A 23,721-nucleotide genomic window follows, 5' to 3' on the forward strand; every position below is an offset into this window, starting at 1 on the left:
AACATTTCATTGTTTAAAAGTGAGATGTGATGGCAAAACTTCGACATTTATTTTAAGGAACCAACCTATTTTTTTTGGTTAATTTTTAATTCGTCAATATTGTGCATGTGTGTGTATTTGAATGGAGAGGCGAATCTCTCTCTCTCTCTCTCTCTCTCTCTCTCTCTCTCTCTCTCTCTCTCTCTCTCCCTCCTTCTCACGGCTCGCTGACAGGTTTTGACTCGGTTCAGCTCAGCTCGACTGCATCCCCTCCCTAATTGCTTTGTTTGATCACGTCAAACCAAGCGTGGAAATCGCGTGCTAAAAATGAAAGTTAATCAGCATGGGGCGCTGGTGAACGCGCACCTGCGGAGTTCCTGACTGACGAGGCAGGGACGATGTTTGGGAGCAGACAAACTTTTCCTCCTCAGCGCAGCGCAGTGCTGCAGTTTAGTGGCTGGAAAAGATACAACACGCTGCACACACGGTCTGTGTCTGGTTTAGCGGCGCAAACACTGTGGGAGAGCGCAAAACTGCAGTTTGATTTCCGGAGTTACAACCATAAATGTCTCAGAAATATTCATATACTGTAATCTCATGCGTAAAAACGTAGAGACAAAATGCTGTTAATGTGCAAAAGGTCCTTAGATACAAAGTGAAACAGTGAGTTCAGCACCACGGACAGCGCACAACTCAGAGTCGCTGTCCGTGGTGCTGAAACCATCACTTCCTCATGCATCTGAATCAGTCAGTGGAGCAACTACAGACTTGATTATTTGACACGATTTCTACAAACCTACAAAGTAAAATATAATAAATTAAAAATAAAAATAAAACTGTCCAAATTAGTTCATATATTATGTTCTTCTCGTGTCAAATGAGAGCAAGTGTTGGGGCGGTTTTCCCTCCCCGCGTTTGGAGTCCGTGTGGCTGCGCCAGAGGGGAGCTGTGCGCTCATAGGGGAGGGACGAGCCAAGTCAAGTTCGGATCAGATCAGGAAGGAGCGCACCGGCAGAGCGAGACAGTGGGCACCAGGGGAGAGACGCACGTTTTCCTGCCATTTGTTCCCCTCGTCGAGTAAACAAGAGTTCCTCCAGGAAAAGAAAAAAAAAGTGAACAGGATCCCCAAAACGACACGGGGGAGACATGCAGCCAGCGGCGAGATGGACTTTGGTGCTCCTTCTCCTGGTTTTGATAACGCAAGGTGAGTGTAGGTTTTATTCCAGACATAGCCGGTTCTGTACAAATGATGCTCCATGAGATATAGAAGTGATTTTACGTCGTTCGGTTTAAGGATACAGAGTGGGAGTTGCTCATCAGTGTCTGGACAGGTGACACGAGGGGTTCTGTTATCGCTTTTCAGTAAGTTTGTCTTATTCTTGCAGATGTGAGAAGTCTGGCCACAAAGTAGCGGAGTTCCCGCCTAGCGCGTAAAATCCACAGACGCGCTCCAGTTTTAAAAGGTCGTCGAGTGACAGACTCATAACTTTTCTGCGGTTTTATTACTTTGAGGAAATGAGGAAACCGTTATAAGATCCAGATCCATCGCAGTCGTTTGAATTCAGAGATTTCCCCCTCGACATGGGCGCGAGATAAACCTCATCACGACTCGGTCTTGTGTTAACTAGGCCAATAATATGAAATGCTGAATTTTGATGAATGCAAATTTTGTTTTGAGGCACGACAGATTAGAGTTTGTTTACAGGATGTGTTTCTCCTGGCTGCTGCCAGAGTTTGTAGGCTGGAAGAGGCCTGTGCCTACATTGTTTTATTCAGACAGAGGACAGATAGGAGGTTTTTAGTCAGCTGGGATTGGTCGTCTGCGGGCTCTTGATAAAAAGAAACAGAAAAAAGCCTTTTCCTGCAATGTGCGTCTTTGGATTAGTCTGATAACTTTACTTTGTTTTTCCCTCATTATGGCATGTAAGAAAAGTTGTCTTAAGTTGCCATTAGTGTGTCTGTTATTGCATTTGTCTGTGATGAAATAGAAGTACATCTCCAGAGCCTCAGAGAGGATATTTAAAACAGCTCTGTCTGGTTAGTTGACATGGATTGGATAAGGAGAAAGGGGACAGGGAGGAGGAAAGGAAAGGAAAGGAAATGAGGAAGGAAGGATTTGTTATTACTGAAATGCACTCAGCAACTTAATCACTGACCGCAGCTGAGGCGCACAGCCCGGCTCTGACCCGGAGCCACTCTTTGTGATATAGATGCAGAGACGGTAATTATGCTGCGGCATTTCAGAGCATTAACGTAAACATTTGCCCCCGGGGCGCAAATAGCAGCTATCTGATTCATGCAAGGTGGCAGATAGGCTCTCGTATGGTTTATCAGCCTCTACACACATCCTTACTCCATGCATGACCCTCTTGGCTGGGAGGTGTCTGTGTGGAAATGAGAGAGAGAGAGAGAGAGGAGATATGGAGCCAAGTTTGTTCCTAAATCATTTTGAATGCTTGTGGAACGGCGCGTGGGGGTGGGGGTTGGGGTTGGGGGTGGTGCATGTGGCAGCTGGTTATCTTGCTAAGCTGTGTCGGATATCTTCAAAAAAACATTTACTCTGATGCAGAGAAGTTGACATGTGACAAAGTTTAGAGTGGTAGGCCCTATATGCTACATTTTTCAAATTGTGTGTCTCATGTATGTGTGAACCATAGGGAAATTCATGCACACATTTGCACAAACACTTAAACACACACTCAGAATTTTTGGTTCACATATACAGTACAATAAATATCCTTGTGTAAAACTGTTCACTTACAAAAAACTGAACAAACAAGTATAATACCAGTCAGATTACAAGCTTCCACTTGGCATAAACATGGAAGAATTTGGAGTTCTGTTTATGTTTAGACAATCAGAGTACTGATTACTGTTGAAGATAAATTATAATCTTGATTTAACAAAAGTCAGTGTCCTTGACCCTTGATCTATAGTGAGATGTCCAACTCAGGTGCTGATGCCAAAGCCTCATGCTTTGTCCATCTGGGCTTCTTCCCTGTTACATCTGTGCTGTTTAACATGCCACAATGACTGGAAAAGAAGAAATGTTAGGTGATGCCATTTCTCATTATTTTACATTGGATTAACCACCTAATCTGATGCACACTAAGGTCTCTGCATTTCACTTTCACAGAAGCTTCACCATCACACGACCCTGACCCCAGACCCTACATGTTCTATAGGTGTGATCTCTGGCCTCACAGCTCAAGGGTCACTCTGCCTATGTGGATATGCACGGTCAGCCAATAGAAACCATACGTAAACACATACAAAAATAGTAAACAGGATGTGCACATTGTTACAGTATATTTTGCTTCTGGTGATTTGCTAATGTGTGACTTCAGCCTGTGGGTATACGGTCTATTCACAACGCTGTCCCCTGTGTTTAAACAGAGACTGCTCCCTTAATGTATTTGAATGCATGACTGATGATCCGATCAGTGAACTGTGGTGATGAGGTGTGTGTGTAGGAGTGTGTGTGTGTGTGTGTGTGTATGTGTAGCTTTGTGGTAACAAGGCTTATATCACAGTAACATTTATAGAGCAGAGCACAGAGTAAAGGGGGCGTGGCTAAATGCAAACTGACTCACAGATAAATGTGTTGACAACACCTCGCACTGCAGCGCTCCCCTCACAAAGCTGTAATCATCTGGTCTCATCAACATTCAACATGCTCCCAACATTTCACACTGTATATTTACTGACTTACTTTACCATTAGACAGTATTTTTCCAAAGATGACACATCAATGAAGCCTTTTTTTATTGTCCAAAGTGACAATTTCAAAATCTCTGAGTGAATTAAAGGAGAATTCCGGCCATTTTTGACCCCTAACTCATTGTCCAGATGGTCACCCAGTGTTAGGGGGAGCAAAAAACGCGACTAAAATTGATGCAGGCAAACCGGAGTTACACCACCACTGAACTCATATAGTGTACAAACAGTATAAACTTTGTGTTTTGTAGTCACTCACCTCAGATAGTCTAACTCTTTCTGTCCTGGAAAGACATTACTATCCGATCGCAGAGCGCCTGCTCTCCTCGCCACAGAAACAAGCACTTTTTCCTTGTTGTGATGATTTCTTTACAAAAATAAATGGTCGGAGATATTATGGACATGACCACTGCACTGTTCGGCCGTTTATTTTTGTTTATAGTGTACACTATATGAGTTCAGTGGTGTCTCGTAAGGATTTGAGTTATATACCATAGATATTTGATCTCAAAAATAGCCGGAATTCTCCTTTAAGTGGCTAGTTCAGGGTCTGTTTTCCACTTAAACAGAGAAAAATGTAGATTTCTTTTTTTTAAATGACAATATTGTTGAGAAATCGGACTATAAATGATTCTCTCATGTGAAACATATCAGATTTCATGTAACCCACTTTTTAGGGTACATGGCTCGAGGGAAAGGATGTGCAATTTCTATTGGATCTGCTCATTTTGAAGGTGAAAAAAGTTAATTTGAAAAAGAATGAAAATGTGTGGTTCCACACAGATTCGTGTGCAGTCTTGTGTGAATGTCACATGGCTTTTAATACAGCTTTATTGGACCTTTTATTGCTGGCTCTATCTGCTAGAAAAAAAGACAGAAAGAAAAGAGAGACAGAAATGACAAGGTTTTGACAGAATGAAGTTGTCACAAGCACCAAACATATCTCATCCTATTCCATTTACTGGACACACACACACACACACACACACACACACACACACACACACACACACACACACACACACACACACACACACACACACACACACACACACACACACACAATCCCATCCCCGCTCCACTATCCCGTCTTCGCTGGCTCTTTGCACCTGTCTCCCTCCTCCCCGTGCCTCCTCCACACTTTCTCGCTCACAAATCTCTCAGGTTCTGTTGCTGTCATCATCTTTCTACTTCCTCTTACTCAGTTTTTATCTCCGTCCTTTCTCCTGTCTCTCTCTCTCTCCCACCCTCTTTAGTTTCTCTCTTCCATTTAATCTCTGTCAGTTGATTTCAGTTCATTTCATCTGAGCTTTCCTGGTACAAAAAGAAAAACAAACAGTACCAGCTGAGCAGCTCACAGCGAGGCAATTACCCCCTTATGCAGTGTTTACCATATAAGCATTGTGCGTACTAGAGATGGAAAAGTAAAGACACTTTTTCTCTCCTCCTGTCTCCATCTCTGTCTTTCACACACACTCTCCTCTAAAAGCATTTGCATGCTCAGGGGAGAATGAAGGCTAAATGGCTCTTACAGTATCCTCTCAAACAGCCCATAAAATGGTCTCTTCTTCTGCATCACTCATTATCTGCCCCCCCCACCACCACCTCCACCCCATTTCCCTTCATACTCGCTCTCCATCATCGTCCAGAGTGACAGACATCACAGACAATGTTTTAGCAGAATGCAAGTTGGCCTCCAACCCTCATGTCTTAGGTGCATTAAGTATCTCATGGGATGTATATTATATATAAAGTCACCAGCTCTAAGTGACTTGTGCACATGTAGTTCATCTTCAGTGCGCCATAAACTGTAGCAGTCTTTTTGTGTGTATGTGTGTGATTTTTTTTGTTTTTAAAAAACCTCAGTGGGTAATGAGAGGTGCTTTTAGGTCAATGCTAATGTTAGCATGTTTACACAGTTACAGTGGCAATGTCAGAATAAAAAAAAAGAAAAAAAAAGTTCAGGTCTTAACAATAGAATCAATTGTAACTTTATTTATCCAAACTCATGCTTGTTGAGCGGTTACTAAGAATTAATGTGAAATATTGAAATGATATCCAGGCTGTGCATTTCATGTGAGATTTTATTTATGATTCGGATAATAATTAAAGCAGAAGTAAGCGATCCGGTCGTTTTGGCTAATGCTGCGTTCCAGGCAGGCTTTTGAAACCGTAAATTACAGCTTCAAGTCACAACTTACGACTTTGTAGCGTTCCAGGCAACCCACTCGTGTTTTTCCGACCTGTTTTACCTGTGAAAGTCACTATAACGGCCACTCGTAACTTCCGACCCGTGAACTCGTACCAGATTTAACTGGTATGACTTCACAGGTCACGAGTTACGAGTTTCCTTGAACGCACCATAACAGTCCTCGTCGCTACGTCACCACATTCACGGCGTCCCTTGGCTGCACACACAGCCCTTCATGCCGTTCTCTCTCCTCATTGGATAAAAACTGTAGGATACGATAAATGTTTTCTCCTCGGCTCAGAGCAGAGCAGAGTGACTGACAGACCCGTGTTTCGGTCCAAACACTCTATGTAAGTGATTGCTGTCGGAAGATATAACTATTTAAGACTTATATTAACACAAATATATCACTTACTTCTGCTTTAAGAGTGATAGACTCCACTATCATCTGGCTATGGATCGGAAATGAAAACAGTGTTCACGTTCATATCAGTTTTAGAGCGGAGTCTCGTCCTGTCATTTTGAACATTGATGCCTGGTATTTGTGCCTGACATTGTTATACTTCAGTAATTTACTGGGACAGATAACAGACCTTATATCAAGGTCATGAGTCGCCTCTGCAGGAAACTTATCTGATTATTTGACGACTGACTTCTTCTAATACTTGCAGTTCAGTGATTATCATGTTAGTCTGTGATATAGAAAATATGACCAAAACCAGGCTATGTGACAAAAAAAGGTGTTACAAATGTTATCAAATTACTTAATATCATAGCTTGCTTGACATGCTTCCACACAGTAAAAGCATAACATGTAATTTAAAGTGTACATAGTATGTAAAGTATGTAAAGTTAACATAGTCTGGCTTTGAGAGAGAGACGCTGGTTTTAAATACTAACGATTGCTGCTCACATCACAATAGAAAAGTAGAGTGCGATCTATTCCTTCCACTTACACAGCGGTATTGTATACATCAATCTGGCAAGTGTAGAAAATCCAGAGGTTGACTGACTTGCTGCTCTATAGTTACAGTTGTTAAAACATGACTGGACAATGTAGTCATGGTTCAGTGGCCTGTCAATTCACATTTACCTGGTCACAGTATTTGCTAGTGGATAGTAAGATACATTTGTAACAGAGATTCATTTCAAAATCGTCACTTTTTTCTTAATTGCATCATGCTACATGCAGTTTTCACCACACCATACTGGGACTAATTTCACTCTGTGTATACTCTCTACCACTATGTAAATAATCTCTAACCCCTTAACCTTTATGTCATGTTCTAGCCTTTTATGTTAGTAATATTAGTAAGATGAAAACTGGGGAGTGGGACTGGTGGAGTAATAGTCTGAAACATGGAGAGAGAGAGGGAGCATTAAAAATCCAGATGAAGGTGGGTAGAACCTATGCTCATAATTGGTCCTTTTATGAATCCCAATGTGAAATGCATCCGACCATGTCGAATGCGTGTATGTGCCTGTGCACCTCTGTGTGTGTGTGTGTGTGTGAGAGAGAGAGAGGATGTGAATGCAGGAGCCTGTTTTGATCAAAGGCCTGGTTTAGTCGGTGGACATGTAGCAGCTCTATGTTTGTAATTATACGAACATGTAGATGAAGCACTGTAACGGTTTCATTCCACCCGATTGCTCAGCTTCTGTTCTTTTATCTTTTCATTAAAGTTACTTTCTTCATTCCTTCTGTTTGTTCTCTTCTACTCTATTTCCTGTGTTTGTCCAAATTGGACAAAAAAAAACGTAATGATTTTATTACTGTGTATTGAAACGTTTCCTTTTTGTCAAACATAGATCAGATGCAAAGTGTTTAGTAAGAGGCTTCCTTTAAACTCTATTTAGCATAGCATTAGCACATACTAGGCAGCAGTCAGACAGAGGGCTATGAAGTCTGGATTCACATAATCTTCTGAGTGACATCTTAAGACGGCTTTGCCTTCAGTCTCCTCTCCTCTCCTCTCCTCTCCTCTCCTCTCCTCTCCTCTCCTCTCCTCTCCTCTCCTCTCCTCTCCCAGTTGTTTTTTTAAGATTATTATTCTTGTGGTCTCCAGAGGCCTGTCACCAAGAGTTCAACACCAGCTGGGTTTCTGGTGTCATTGTTGCCGGCATGAGGAGGGTTATCTCTTGCCTTTAAGGGAGAGATGTTGATGTAATAGGGTCAGCAATGTTTCCTTCACTGGGATTTCAAGGCCTTTTCCAAAGAAGTCCATTTTAATTAATAGATTTTCCTCACCTCTATCCCACACTCAGTTTGGCTGTTTTTATTCAAATGAGGAAAGAATTTAAAAAAGATTTTAGGTGGAAACAATGAAACCATCTCAATGCAAATATCTGCAGGTTTCTTTGAGGTGACACGTGTTACAAAGGTCCTCTGAATCGACACCTTTGTCTTATTGTTTCTTCTCACTCTTAAAGTGCTTGTCTGGGTCGGTCCAACAACTTGAGAGTTGCCCAGCAGAGTAAAATGTGGTATTGATCCAGGTACTTATGGAGGGGAACAACCAAGGTCTCTGTGTGATTCAGTTCTAAGAGAACTATGAACTTGAAGCAAAAAGAGTGAGTGACCATGTTAAGGTGCAGTAGAGATCACTGTAGTGACTCAGTAGGCATCAAGTAGCTTTCAACTCATCTTTTTGATACTTCACTTTGAAAACTTTGAAAAAAAACCTACAAATAGCTCCTTCACAGTTATGACCCTAAAGTCCTGTCCTACTAGATTTAGCAGTGGCCCTCAAAACGTCTTGAGCAGAGAATCTATCAGAATTACAACAGAGGTAATATCAGTGCGTCATGTTAGATAGAAGTTCAACAGTAGCCAGTTATTATGCTCAGTCAGTCAGTCCTATGATGGTGGAAATGTTTTGTTTGCATTAGCTGTGATCTATTTGGCTACAGCTTTGATATGATGTTAGGTGAATTAAAAGAAAATGTTGAGATTAATATGAGTGGAATACGATTACAAACAGTAACATCATTTTAAATTGAATTCAGTAGCTACATGTTAGTCTGGCACCAACAATTCAGACTAAAAAAGACACAAAGAATGTAAACACTTTAAATGTCATTAGCAAAAAAGTGTTTACCAAATAGTATGACAAACAAAGTTCCATTAAAAATACTAGGATTAAATCACCTTTGGATTCTGGATCCATGTTTGATTAATTCAGTTAGTTACAATAACCGAGTATTCCCTTTACAACAACAAGGTATTTGAAAATGACAGGTCTGATTTGTATGATAACAGAAACCCATAGCATCATTTACATTACATTGCACTGAGGATGTGAATCAAATGAATGGAAAATGTCAGTACTTGTCCTGCCCTCAGGCAGCTGCCTACAATTGCGCTGCGTTGTCCAAGAGGTGGTGGATATGCTGAGATTGTCCTTCAGGCTTTCTAGGTTCCTTTCTGAATAATCAGTACATTAGATCCTTTGGATAAGTATACAGCACAGTCTAGCCATACACATGTCTATATTTAGATAAATTATAATAATGGTGTTCTTATACAGGATGAACCAGCACAGCTGCAACACCTACCTATCTATATTTACCAATAGTCAAGAGAAGAGACGAGGACAGGCTTGTCACTGTGATTTATCTCCATTTAGATATTACATTTTATTTCAGCTTAGATGAGATTCTATTCCAGGATGTCTGCCACCTGCCCATGATGCTTCCTAAATAAACAGACACTGTGACGCTTGTGCTTTTAAAGTGATACTCCACTCAAAGCGTTGTTTGCTCCAGCTTGATGAACTGTGGCAGTGGTCAACCAATGGTTTCTAGTTACGACAATACTCAGACTGTGCGAAGCAATCTTGGTCCACTGTACTGAAACACACTTACAAGCTCACACCATGCATTGAGCCATAACCTTGAGGCATAACAGACCTACAATGAAATATATGTGTCTAAATGTTGTTGTATTGTAAAGCACACATTACACAGATAAATGGAAGCATGGCAGTGATACATAATGATACTGATGTGGGTGATTGTATGTTGTGTCAGAAAGCTGGAATGACTTAGGAGGAGAAGAGAAGAAAAGAAACATCTTCAGCTGCAACAGAGAGCGAAATGTATTTTCTATAATAGCCAGGTTAGAGTGGACTCATTTGACTTTGATTTTGTAGTCCCAAAATACCAAATAACATAAAATTGCTCTGTAATGACTGGGAATCCTATATTAGTGGTTTAACATCTGCAGTTGTAGAAGCTTAGGGAACGGTGGTGATGAATGGTGAGCGACAGGGTGAAAATCTATCAGTAAATCCAAGTCTAGAGGGCAGGTGATGGGTTTGTGCACAAGACATGATGACAGTGGTCTCATGGGTAACTGACCTAAATTGATATAATGAAAAGGAGAGATTGAAAGATGTCATGTCACTCAGCTTAGGGTGAAAGGTCAGCGTGTGGCATATGTGTCCTCCGATGAGCTTTCATCCCTGTGTCGTATTCTCCGCTAGAGCATAAATAGAAAAAATAAATCTGAGAGAATAGGAAAAGTAAGAAGATTATTTATGGTGTAACCATATCATTCAGAATGAACGTGGCTGCTCTGGGTTCCTCAGTCACACAGAGAAACACTGAGAAGTTATCTCATGTCAAAGACTTGTTCAAAGTGGACTCTGATGATCTAAGTAGAGAGGCTATGATCTAAAAAGGCTTCTTTATAGACTGTGCATCAAATATCATAAAACGTTCATTCCGCATATTCAAAGGACTTACTGATGTGATGCTGCATCAAAATTGGAGGAGGCTGATGATGATTTTTCTCTCATTTTCTCATTAATGATCTTTGTAGCATGATTTGAGTTGATTACAACTGGCCGTGGTTGACCCAGGCTTGAATTGCTGCTTTTTTGTGCATATGTCACTTTTTTTTTTTTTTTTTTGGTAACGTTTCTTCTTCCTCCTCTCAAAACTCTCATTCAGTCTCATTTGCCCAGTCACTGATCACTCTGTCTGCCCCTCTCCTCTTTGTCTCTGGCCCCTCAGATTGCTACTCATCCAAGGCAGAGGACCGCCTGTTCAGAAAGCTGTTCAGAAGATACAACCAGTTCATCAGACCGGTGGAGAATGTCTCTGACCCTGTCACTGTGGAGTTTGAAGTTTCCATCTCGCAGCTGGTTAAAGTTGTAAGCTACACACACACACACACTGAAATGAAGGCTCAATTCAACATCACATCACAGGTGTTTCATGCAGTTCTGTGTGTCATGCTGTAGAAATTCATTTGGATTAAGGTGAACGTGTCTAAGATGTTTCATTAGTTGCATCCTCTGAATTGTAAGCGAGTCGGTGAGTATGCGCGACGTGCTCCCGTGAGAATCTTTATCATGTTTCCTTCCACCTTCTGATACAGAGAGGCTAAAAAGATAAGCTGCGGAACGAGACGAGTGAAAGCGAGAAGTGAATACAGTCTTTTTTTAGTCCTTTCAGTTTCACGGATTCCAAAAATGTCTCACAGTCTCGTTAGCTATGCACCGCTGTTTTGCTTTGGTGATGTTAAGTTTTTGCGGAGATGAGGGGGGGATGATGGGTGGTGGTGGTGGTGGGGGAGGTTGCTGCACCCCCCCCCCCCTAAAGGAAAAGCAGGTTTTCAGCTCAGAATGGAAATCCTCAGATTAAGAGAAAATTGCCTGCAGGAGCTCTTTTTTCAGACCGGGCTGATATGTAGCTATATCTGCTTGCTCGGCAAGGTGAGATTAATCTAAAGGTGAGTGTGTGTGTGTGTGTGGATGTGCGTGCAATGGGCCCGGGTGCACTCAGTGAATGTGTCACCATGAGTGTGTCCGTGCGCACATTTACTGCTTGAATATAGTGTACGCTGGCATGTGGCAGGATGCAGCTGCGTATGCGCTTCCTTCGCGTGGAATCCTGAGAATCACAGAGCTGCAAATCACAAGTGGATAAGGGTCACGAGGCGGCGTAGACAGGAAGTGACATCTGTAACCTCTCTCCATCTATTATTAACTTACTCGTGGTCATAACCTTTTCAGTCAATCAGCAGCACCTTTGGAGGACAGGGAAAGAATTCAATCTCTTTTAGAAAAGGAGTAGTTTTATCACTGTCTTGATTTTGTTTTTTGAACGTTTTTTTAAGACAACAAGCTCTGTCTTAGCTCCTCCTCTTTTCTGTGTCCCTGCAGGATGAGGTGAATCAGATCATGGAGACAAACTTATGGCTCAGGCATGTAAGTATACACACAGACAGACGTGCACACACACACATATGTGCACAGACCTACAAACACAAACACACACACACACACACACACACACACACACACACACACACACACACACACACACACACACACACACACACACACACACACACACACACACACACACACACACACACACACACACACACACACACACACACACACACACACACACACACACACACACACACACACACACACAGAGACAGACAGAATGTATTAAGTATTTCATTGACCCAGTCCTGTCACTGGGTCTGTGGAGACAGAGGTAAGTGAAGCCTGAGGATGGGTCATGTGTGTTAGCACGTATCTATACATACTAAGCAGACTCTTGTTCTCTCTCTCACTGTGTGTTGTGTATGAAATGTTAAACAAAGCGAGAATATAGGAGGAGGAGAGAGAGGAAATCTCAGATACACTTAGATGCAAGCAGCTGGTGATTAATGTTAGTATTATGGTTGGTCACGTTCTGCCTCTGAGCAGATCTATAGCCATGGACCCTGAACTCCTGACCTCACACAGACAGCTATCAGCCTTCTCCTCCTTTGCCTTCCCAACAGCTACCTCGTTTTCTTTCTGTCTTCATTTTCACCCTGTATTTATAATATGGAAAAGAAAAAAAAAGACTATATACATTATAGACTGCAATGATTTAAATCAGAGATTAATTGCACCACATGGTGGAACCGCAGTTGATGATGCGATTCAGTGGTGGATAAGATGATTCTGTGATCTCTGAGCTCTCCAATTAAAATGCATTAAATGGCCTGTACGGGCTGATCTCATTTGTTGTTTGTAATGGCTTAGCTGTTTATTTATAACAAGGCATCACTAATGAGAAGCTGTGTCAACACCACAGTCACTCATAAAGGCTTTGAATCGCAGCCAGTGGGTTTACAGTGGAAGCCATTGGAGATGAATTTATTGCATCTGTTGTGCAGAAACACTGCAGGGGATTCCTTCTGTAACACTGTTTCTAAATGTGTTCACTTTATGCTCCTCATAACCACGCTCCATTGCCTACTTTTATGTTAGGGATGAGACAACTTCCTTTTAAATGGTGCAAATACTTTACAACTGTGCACTCTCTTCCTCTCTCTGCTTGATGTGGAAAAGACTGAGGTGGTTATAGGCAGTGGACCTCATGCTTTGATAGAGTAGACTTTTAAATTAATGAATAAAGCAAGTAGACCAGGTGATATCAACAAGAAATTAAATACCAAATACAAAAAGGCATATTTCTACCAAAATAAAATTAATGAGTTGGCAGTTAACTGCAAAACAATGTAATGCACTGAATATTTAATGGAATTCATTTCATGCTATATTTACTTGATCTGAATGCAAGGCAACATCTGCGTGGGCAGGATCGGCAGTTGTGATTGGTTGCTCTGTTCCTCAGCAGAGATTCAGACCAAAGCTGTGGAGTCAGATCATCTCTGTATTAAAAAATAATTTAAGAATACTGATGCAATTTGTTCCACTATCTATAAATGGGAGAGGCAAAACATTGGATTGAAGATAGTGCACTGTAATATGCTTAAGAAAACCATAATGACATAACAATACATGCATTGGAGGAAGTGAAATTAGCTGAATTTGCATTCCGTTATTTCCGCCACTCTGTCGCTACTGAAAGTATTATTATACTCACAAAATGTAAAAAAAAAAATGTAAACAATTTTGCCCCATGAGTTTTTGTCTCAAAACACAACAAAAGCATATATGTAGCTATGTTTATACTATATATACTGTAGTATCATGAGATACACACTTTATGGCATCTCCAGATAATGTAAAGTGCCTGGATAAATAAATGGAAAACCAATGCAGCATGAAGTGGTTAATTAAACAGCTCCCAGGTCATAACTGGATATTAATCCGCCTTGCTAATGAATGAATTCATCTTGAATGACATGCAAATAGCCAAGACTAATGGATCCACGGCTCATGAAATGTTACCTGCAGGTATTTTGACAGAATGGCAAATGAATACACTCATCTTTCATCTCTTTCAATGAGCTATTTACTCATAAACTCCCCCTCTCTCTGAACGGCTCCTTATACAGATGTGACTATTGTAAAGGATTATTATTTGCTTACAAAATAACTACATTGTGACTGTATTCCCAGAAGGAATTGCATAAAAAAAACACTCAGTTCTTAGCACACAGACGGCGAAAGTGCTCGAATACTCAATGAAAGTCATGCTTCTGTCTATAAACACTGTCTTTTTTACACCAAAATCCGTATTTGGCTCCACTATAAACATCAAAGGGGAGCTCTGCCTGCAGTATAAATATGTATTTCAAAATATTCCCATAAAGGAGGATGTCTCCAGTGACTGATACTGTGTGCGGTGTACAATGCAAAACACAAAACAGATGGTTGACTCTGCAGTATACGCTTAAATGCTTTTCTATCCTCTTTAAGGTTTGGAACGACTACAAGCTGCGATGGATGCCGGCTGAGTTTGACGGGATTGAGTTCATCAGAGTTCCATCAAACAAGATTTGGAGACCTGACATTGTGCTCTACAACAAGTGAGGCTGTCACCACTATCATTAGCTCAAACAGCATCAACATTACAGTTTTTCTCAGACACCTAAATGCGGTAGGGTTTATGTTTCCATGGTTGTGGCTGTGAAAATCATGAATAATGGGATTGGGTATGAATGAACAGGAACCAAAGCCAAAATAAAATAATACTACAGCACCACAAAAAGAAGCTCTCAGGGTGGGTGGCTGTGCAAACAAAGAGTCACATACCAGACTCTCTGTATTTTGTATCCTTCCAACTGCCAGCACTGGTTTCCTTAAACCCAGACCAACATCTCTCTCTGACCTTAAAGCTGCACCAGACATTATTCTTTAATAATTGCAATGGGTGACTATACGACTGTGCAAGGCATCACTCATAGAGATAAGCAGCCTACTAAATGAGAACTTGTTATTAATATTATCAACATCATCAAAATTGACCAAAAAAAAAAAACATTAATGAAACACATTTGTCTTTTTTGCAACAATGTCAGACTAATAACATTTAAATATGCTAACATGATTGTCTATTGTTCGGGGTAATGCGCTCTATTCTGTCAGTTTCATTCATTAACTGTGGACTCATTTCTCTTTCTCTTTACAGTAGTGAAGCATGATGTTAATCTAAGGCAGAGCTGTGTCTCAGTCATGTGTAATGTAGTTTCATTGTGCTGCCATTTAATTTCAGTGCCCCCTTTCCTATACCTCCGTGACCTCACCTCTTTATCTTCTCCCCTTCTCTTGTGCCCCTTCGCTTCCATTGTCTCCACACCTCCCCTCTCATTGTTTGATGTCTCTGCCTTCCTCTAACCTTTGTGTCCTATTCAACACCCACATTATGCTTTGATATCATATCTTTTCATTATCTTCTCTGCCATGGGAATTCGTTTGCTCGATTATACACACTTACACACATCACATGCAGCGCTGTAGGTGATTTCCTTGTGGAGGACAAGACCAAAGCTCTGCTGAAGTTTGATGGTACCATCACCTGGGTTCCTCCAGCTATTTTCAAATCTTCCTGTCCCATGGACATCACCTACTTCCCCTTTGACTATCAAAACTGCTCCATGAAGTTTGGCTCCTGGACTTATGACAAAGCAAAGATTGACCTGGTACTTATTGGGTCCAAGGTCAGTACAGTAGTCGAACAGCAGTGTTAGTGTAACCATTATCTCCAAATTACCTGTCAACAATTGATCTTTTCATCATGTTTCTCTCTGTCCTGCAGGTGCATGTATTTAGGGCTCATTATTTTTGGTTTTTGTTAAAGGAGATTTTCACTTATTTTACACATAGTGGTTTACTAATAATGGACATCTCTACTCAAGTCTATGAATATGACTAGAATGTCCTTCATAGCTCTCGAGGAAACTATATGCTAAAAAAAACTCCCAAAACAGTGTTAGTGAGTTTAAACTCTAGGACAGAGTCAGTTTAAAGGGATACTTCACCCAAAATTGATAATTCACCAATTTTCTACCCACCTCATCGTCCAAAACACACACTATGAAACATCCAAATACCTCCATACTGCTCATCTGTACTGACCCAAGTGTCCTGAAGCAGCAACATGAAAAAGTTGTTCGAAAAAAAAAAAAATCTTATCTCGTTTAGCCTTATTGTAGTTGTAGTTCCCAGTGGCTGCGCAAGATGCGCACGATTTGCTGCGAGATGTTCTTCAGTGTTTACATCATACATCCAATAGTTTACAATGGTTTCCAACCATCTCACAGCAAATTTTGCCCATCACAAACATCAACAGAGCCACTGGGAGCTACTACTGCAACAAGGCTAAAAACAGAGATCACATTCATTTTTTCCAAACAACTTTTTCATGTTGCGGCTTCAGGACACTTGGGTCAGTACAGACAAGCAGTATGGAGGTATCTGGATGTTTCATAGTGTTTTTTTTTTGGACGATTCAAAAGTCAGCACTATCCACCACCATCATATGAAAATCCGTTGCCAGTCGGACCCCCCCTGGAACTCCAAAAGCATTTTGATGAAGTTCTCCAAACCCTTCCAGTTCCTTGCCATGACGGTGAGTAGACAATTGGTGAATTAGCGATTTTGGGTGAAGTATCCCTTTAATGAAAAATCCAAATGAGCTGTGTTATGCACATAGCATCCCCCCCATTTTTAGATGTTCTTCTTTTTGCCTTTTAGTTGTATGAACAGAACACTAAATTGCTAAACAATCCATTAAAGTACCTTTTACCAGTGTGTATTTTGAATGTAAACCCAGCAAAATAAAAACCATGTAGTTCAATTTTCTTCTAGTTTTAGTCATTTTCTTTTTTCACTCACTGAGAGGAAAATCTGTGGCTTTTCTTTTTCACCTCCTGTTACTCTGAGATTTCACGAGCTGTAAAAAGCTATAACAAGATGACCTTATTTACTGTAAACTGAAGTGATCAGCATCTTCTTGCAGCAACAAGTTTTGGGTGCATGTGGACATGATATCCAGGTGACAATTGGTTTTAATTCTCAAAAATTATTTTGACAAAGAATAAAATGTAAAAACCAAAACCATGAGCCTTATATGCATCGTATTGACAAATAAGGAATTGTAAGTTTACCCTGACTGTTGTGCAGTGTTGTATCATTACATGATTTGATTTGAAGATATTTTCCATCCTCTAGGTGAACCTGAAAGACTTCTGGGAGAGCGGCGAGTGGGAAATCATTGATGCTCCTGGCTACAAGCATGATATCAAGTACAACTGCTGTGAGGAGATCTACCCAGACATCACCTACTCCTTTTACATCCGGCGCCTACCACTATTCTACACCATCAACCTCATCATCCCCTGCCTCCTCATCTCTTTCCTCACAGTGCTGGTTTTCTATCTCCCGTCTGACTGTGGAGAGAAGGTCACGCTCTGTATCTCCGTCCTGCTCTCCCTCACTGTGTTCCTGCTCGTTATCACCGAGACCATTCCCTCCACGTCGCTGGTCATCCCGCTCATTGGAGAGTACCTGCTCTTCACAATGATCTTTGTCACACTCAGCATCGTCATTACCGTGTTCGTGCTGAACGTACACTACCGCACGCCAATGACCCACACTATGCCGGGCTGGGTGCGCTCTGTGTTCCTCAAAGTGTTGCCAAGGATTATGTTGATGCGGAGACCGATTGATGAAGACAGCAAGGCTGGGGGGCTGGACAGCAGTGGGGAGGCAGGAGGAGCTGGAGGGGGAGGAGGAGGCGGAGGAGGGAAAGGAGGGAGGAAACGGAAGAATAGTTTGATGCAGGTTAGTGAAGCTCTTCTACCCCCTGTACTGTAAATGTCAACAATGTGAATCTGTTCGATACATCACACTATAGCACACAAGCCTACACCTCCACTCAACTAGAAGTGTGGAGTAATAACCTCCCACTTCACGGACAGTTCAGACAGACAAAAATGTCTTTATGTGAGTAAATATCCTCTGAAGAAAATTGTGTGAGGGGACAAAAACCTCAGGAACCCACAGTGTCCCTGAGGTTCTGTGCACAACACAAAGGCAAAATGTTGTGTGGTTTGGGTTTACCAGCGTGTGAGAAAATGTTTAGAATTAAATGAAGGTTAAAAGATTATGTCAAACAATGTCAAAGTTGAAAGTGACAGGGGTGCCCCGGTGGCTCATCCTGTGGAGTGCAGCCAAGTTTGAATCCAGGCCTCAGGGCCCTTTGCTGCGCATCACCTCCCCCGATTTCCTGTTTCTAAGGGTGCGCTCACACTGGGGCCAGTTGTTCCATACCATGCTGACCCCCCCTGGCCCACACTCACATTACCCTGAGCCCAATAAAAGGGATACTTCACCCAAAATCGATAATTCACCAATTTTCTACTCACCGTCATGCCAAGGAAGGGTTTGGAGAATTTTGGGAGTTATCAAAACACTTTTGGAGTTCCAGGGGGGGTCCGGCTGGCAACGGATTTTCATATAATGGCGGCGGATAGAGTTCACTTTTGAAAACACACACTATGAAACATCCAAATACCTCCATACTGCTCGTCCGTACTGGCCCAAGTAGCCGCCACATGAAAAAGTTGTTTGGAAAAAATGAATGTGATCTCTGTTTTTAGCCTTGTTGTAGCTCCCAGTGACTCTGTTGATGTTTGTGCGCATGCGCAAGATTTGCTGCGAAATGTTCGTTCGTCGTTGTAAACCATTGGATGTATGATGGTCAATACATATGATCAAATTATTTTTTTCCGAACAACTTTTTCATGTCGTGGCTTCATTGGGTCAGTACGGACGAGCAGTAGGCCTATGGAGGTGTTGTGTTTGTGTTTGCTTCATAGTGTGTGTTTTGGACAGTTCAAAAGTGAGCACTATCCGCTGCCATTATATGAAAGTCCGTTGCCCCCCCTGGAACTCAAAAAGCATTTTGATAACTCAGAAAGTTCTCCAAACCCTTGACGGTGAGTAGAAAATTGGTGAGTGATCGATTTTGGGTGAAGTATCCCTTTATTGTTTATTGCAGCAACACGATGGGGAACGAACCCGAGAACATGACTCATTCTGAAATGACTTTCTTGGTTTTTTGGATCCCTCACAAATGTCCATTTATTGACAGTGCGAGGGGGCGATTTGCTGTTATTCGTATCGCATGGTTAATTTGTCATGACTATGTTTTGCACGTACCGTGCTTGTGCGCATGCATGACCAAGTGAACCATGCTCAAGCACACCTCTTCCAACTGTACTGGGCCAGGGAAGTGTACCATACGCAAGCACGGTACACTTGCACTCATCAAATAATCCAGACTTCAGGGGGCAAACGTGCTTGTGTAGCCGATGTCGTATCTGGCCCTCTGCGTTGTGTTTCTCACGGCCTGCCCCAGGTGGGGTTCGAACCCTGGTCTCCTGCACGGCAGACGATGATGCTAACCATTTTGCTAATAGCTCAATGAGCAATTGGCAGTCTGGTTAGCACGTCCTTTATGGGTGAGTGAGTGCACATCCATTACACTTGGGCACGGTACAATTGCCTAGTGTGAGTACTGTAGCTGATATTCATTATTTATAAGTACGCCCTAATACTGTCCTGTCTCAATAAAGGCCCTTAAAAGCCCAAAAATATATCTGGAAAAAAAAGTTCAAAGTGACTGAACCATTTCCAATGGCCCGTGCTGTTACAAGGTCCTACAACAGATCACATACAAAGACTTCATCTCCTTTGTGAAAGATGAATTCTGTCTCTAGGAAATTGTGTCATTTTGTAAAAATCTGTTGATAAGGCTTAATTTCATTATTGAGAAGAAAAATCCATCAGCAGTTCCTGTTCAATACAGGTAAATATATTTAATTGAGACTGTGGGATGATTCCTGCTCAGTCTCAGTGATATCTGGCTACGGCTCGATATAAAGTCTAATCAGTTAAGTATGTCTAGCTGTGGGAGCCATTGATTTTTGTGGATCTCAGGCAGTCACGGTGACTGAACCATTTCTTACCATGCTTGCCTCCACCAACACACTGAGCCTGTTTCTAACCGGAACTTGTCTGATCACGAAACAGACCTTTCAGTTCTGTAAAGCCCTCAGATCTGATACCTGCTTCCTGCAGCTACATCCAGGTGAATCCACTTAAACCCTTTTCTCTTTTAGTAACCAGTTTCCGAGGAAGCACAGAGATCCCACACCTAGCTGGAAACCTGAAAAAAACAAAAACAAAAGACACACTAAGGTGAACTATGTCTGTGGTCCTCAGCAGGTTGGAGGAGGCTCCCTCAACTGTCTGGAGTTTGGGGACAGTAATCTCTCCTCCGTGGAGGGCTGCACTGGGAAGAAATGCCCATGCCCCTGCCAGCATGGGAAGGAGGCCCCAGAGACACCAGATATGGGGAAGATGACATGTCAGCTGAGTCCACAGAGCATCAATACAGTGGTGGCCTTCTCTGTGGTCTCACCTGAGATTAAACAGGCCATCGAGAGCGTCAAGTACATTGCCGAGAACATGAGGAGCCGCAACAAAGCCAAAGAGGTGAGTCATTCTTATTTTCATTTCTTATTTGTGCAACTGTTGTTTTCACACGTCCTAAATGTGCAGAGGGCTGAAGCAAAATAAGAAGATAAACCTGCTGACACCAGGCAGAGTGTAAATAGCCTGCGACACGGTCCAGCCAGAAACTAGGTTTGGACCTTGAGGGGGTGAAAATTCAGGTCGAATCAGAGGAGACAAATATCCTTTTAGGTTGGGAGAGTTGATAATTAATAATTTGCCTTTTTAGTAGCATTTTGATGACTCACAACAGGAAAATCACAGGTGTAGAGGTAATTAATATAATTAATGATGCCTCTGTTCCACTAACTGAGCCAGAGACAATACCACAAGCAAGATTTGACTGTAAAATTACAACCAAGAATACCTTGGGTCAGTTTTGATGCTACTGATAAAAAAAATATTATTTCTGATTATAATTATGAATAGATTGTGACTGACCAACGCAGCACACAACAATGTATGACCAGGGAGAGACAAATATTTTTACTTCAACATTTTGGCTAATTGGCCCATTGCCATAATCCCTATAGTTTTAGGAGTAGGTTCGTTACCTTTAATTGTCGGTGCAAGCTGTTTTTAGATCGGCGGAGCAGAGCCGCGAGCTGCTCAGAGCTACGCTACAGAGGTTAATGGGATTTCTTGGTTTCCCTAATCAAACTCATCAAATACACAATCCAACAACTCCAAAACTCTCTCATGGACAAGTTGTGCCCTGCACATTCACCACGCTATGAGATAATAACAGAACGTTACGAGACAGAGTTGTTGAGGCAAATGCAGAGACTGCTTGCCCAAAAACTGCCCCGACAGGAACGTGCATCAGCGGTTTTGCATGAATTTACCTCAAAACAACTCTCTCGTCTCATAGCATGGTGAATGTGCAGGCCACAACTTGTCCATGAGAGCGTTGTTGAGTTGTTGGGTTGTGTATTTGATGAGAAAAACCAAGAAATCCCATGAGCCTCCGTAGCGTAGCTCTGAGCAGCTCGCGGCTCTGCTCCGCCATTCTAAAAACAGCTTGCACCGACAATTAAAGGTAACAAACCTACTCCTAAATTGTAATTATTTTTTGCCAAAATGTTGAACTATCCCTTTAAGCCTAATTTGACTGTTTTTAATTATAATAAGTAATCTTGTTTGAAAAATTCTTTGGAATCAAACCTCATAGGAAATATTAAATATTCCAGTGTTTCTAAACTTTGCATAAATCTCCAGTCACTCCCAGGAAGTACACACACAGAAAGTGTGGTCGTTGCATAATGTATTCATACAAATGCAAAAATACTCTAAGCCATGTTGGCCTGTGAGAGCCCTGCTGTGACTCCATGCAGCAGAGCTCAACCTGCTCCATCAGTTAACAATAGTGTAAGTTAGAGCCAAATAACTTTAGATTTGAGTGGAGAGCTCTCCCTCTCCCTTGTCTCTCTGTCAGATATAAATACAGTGGGTGAAATCTCCCAGAGGAGAGAAGCAGCCTTTGATATGCAAAACTCACGGCTCAATCAGCTTTGTCAAAACGCCTGTCACTTCTTTTGACGCTGTGGTTTGAATGTGATTATCATAATAATTTCCTTCTGTGTAAATTATGTATCGATTTTCTGTTGGCTTACAAGACATTTTCAGCTCTGTTCTCTCTCCCTCTTCTTCTCTGTCTTTCCCTCTTTCAATCTTTGCTGCATAATCCTCATCCTCACCCCATCGACTCCCACACCCTCCCACCTTCTGAGATTCTGTGTTGCACGTTTTTCTCTCGCTGTCTCACTGTCTCACCTTTCCTTACATGCTTTTCAGAAGAGTCTCTCTTCAAGTTTCATCTTTCATTTGGCACAACTGACACTTTCCTCTGTCTTCTCACACTTTTTTTGTTGTTTTGTCCCCTCCCCCACTCGCAGGTGGAGGATGACTGGAAGTACGTTGCCATGGTGATTGATAGAATCTTCCTGTGGGTGTTTGTGACCGTGTGTGTCCTGGGAACCTTGGGTCTCTTCGTCCAGCCGCTTTTTGGCTTCGTGTCATAACCGCCGACCAATCAGGGTCGTCTGCTGCCCTGTGTCGACCAATCCTGAACAAGTGACTAACTCTCAGTTCTCAGTCTGACAAATCAGAAAACTAAGTTTGGTGTCCTAAAGAACTATTTGGTGTGCTGGATTTGCTTCTCGCCTTTGGCAGAAAAGCAGTGAAGTTGAGGCGAACGGTTTGAAGGCTGGATGGTAAACTGTGTGAGAGACACTAAGGTTGTAAGCCTTCATCTGTTACTTAAGGCTTCTTATTTTACTGACAAAAAAATCATTACCATAGAAACTAAAAATGCAGACACTGCTTTTGGATAATCTTCATAGAAAGTAAGTGGATAATCCAAGAGTTACATTGAAACTCGTTCCTTTCAACATTCATTCATTGGGTTTTTAGGATATTATAATATATAATATAGTATATAATCCCATGATTATATAGGCCTACTGGTAATGTATCTCAGTTTTGACTGGTCTGGCCACAGTGGAATCAGTAGAATAAAATTTTATAATTAAAATTCAACTCAAATTTAATTACGCTTAAATATTAACTGCATTAGAGTTGAAAGGTGACTTGGTGGTCACTGTTAATATGCTAATATAGTTGCTGTTAGTGTTAGTGGGGGGCTTCATTCCATCCTGACTGGATTTATCTGCTGCCTCTTTCAGCTAAGTGGAAGAACTGATTGAATTATCAATCAGTCAGTTCATTAAAATAGATAGTCATAGTTGGAAGTAACAATAATTCAATTTAGTATTCAGTAAGTACAGTAGGCTACATTTAGTTTTGAGTCACCACTCACCACTCACTATCCAGGAAGGACTATATAGTGAGCTCAATGCATTATGGGAATTTAGCTCTCGGCTGCAAGGGGGTGGATCGGACTACACGCAGGCGTAGCTCACAGTCGGCCATATTGGGACGGGCAACTCGCACAAACACTTGCATTAATAGTTCACGTGGGTGATCCTGTCCTCTGCACTAAAAAAAAATTCATAACTAAAATTAAATCAGTATGTAGCTATTACTTTAACT

General features: G+C 41.7%; 1 protein-coding gene across 1 annotated transcript; it reads left to right on the forward strand.

Annotated features, from left to right (window-relative positions):
• Positions 1-1,125: 1,125 nt before the first annotated feature.
• chrna6 (cholinergic receptor, nicotinic, alpha 6) lies at positions 1,126-22,814 on the forward strand (the record flags this gene model as incomplete). The annotated part of the gene is made up of 8 exons (XM_083984045.1): positions 1,126-1,183; positions 10,904-11,043; positions 12,058-12,102; positions 14,569-14,678; positions 15,602-15,809; positions 17,323-17,934; positions 20,383-20,652; positions 22,566-22,814. 8 exons carry the CDS (start codon positions 1,126-1,128, stop codon positions 22,689-22,691), a joined length of 1,569 nt encoding a protein of 522 aa, XP_083840171.1. The 3' UTR covers positions 22,692-22,814.
• Positions 22,815-23,721: the final 907 nt, after the last annotated feature.

This window comes from Trachurus trachurus (genome assembly GCF_905171665.1).
Source record: "Trachurus trachurus genome assembly, chromosome: 1".
NCBI classification, from domain to species: Eukaryota; Metazoa; Chordata; class Actinopteri; order Carangiformes; family Carangidae; genus Trachurus; species Trachurus trachurus.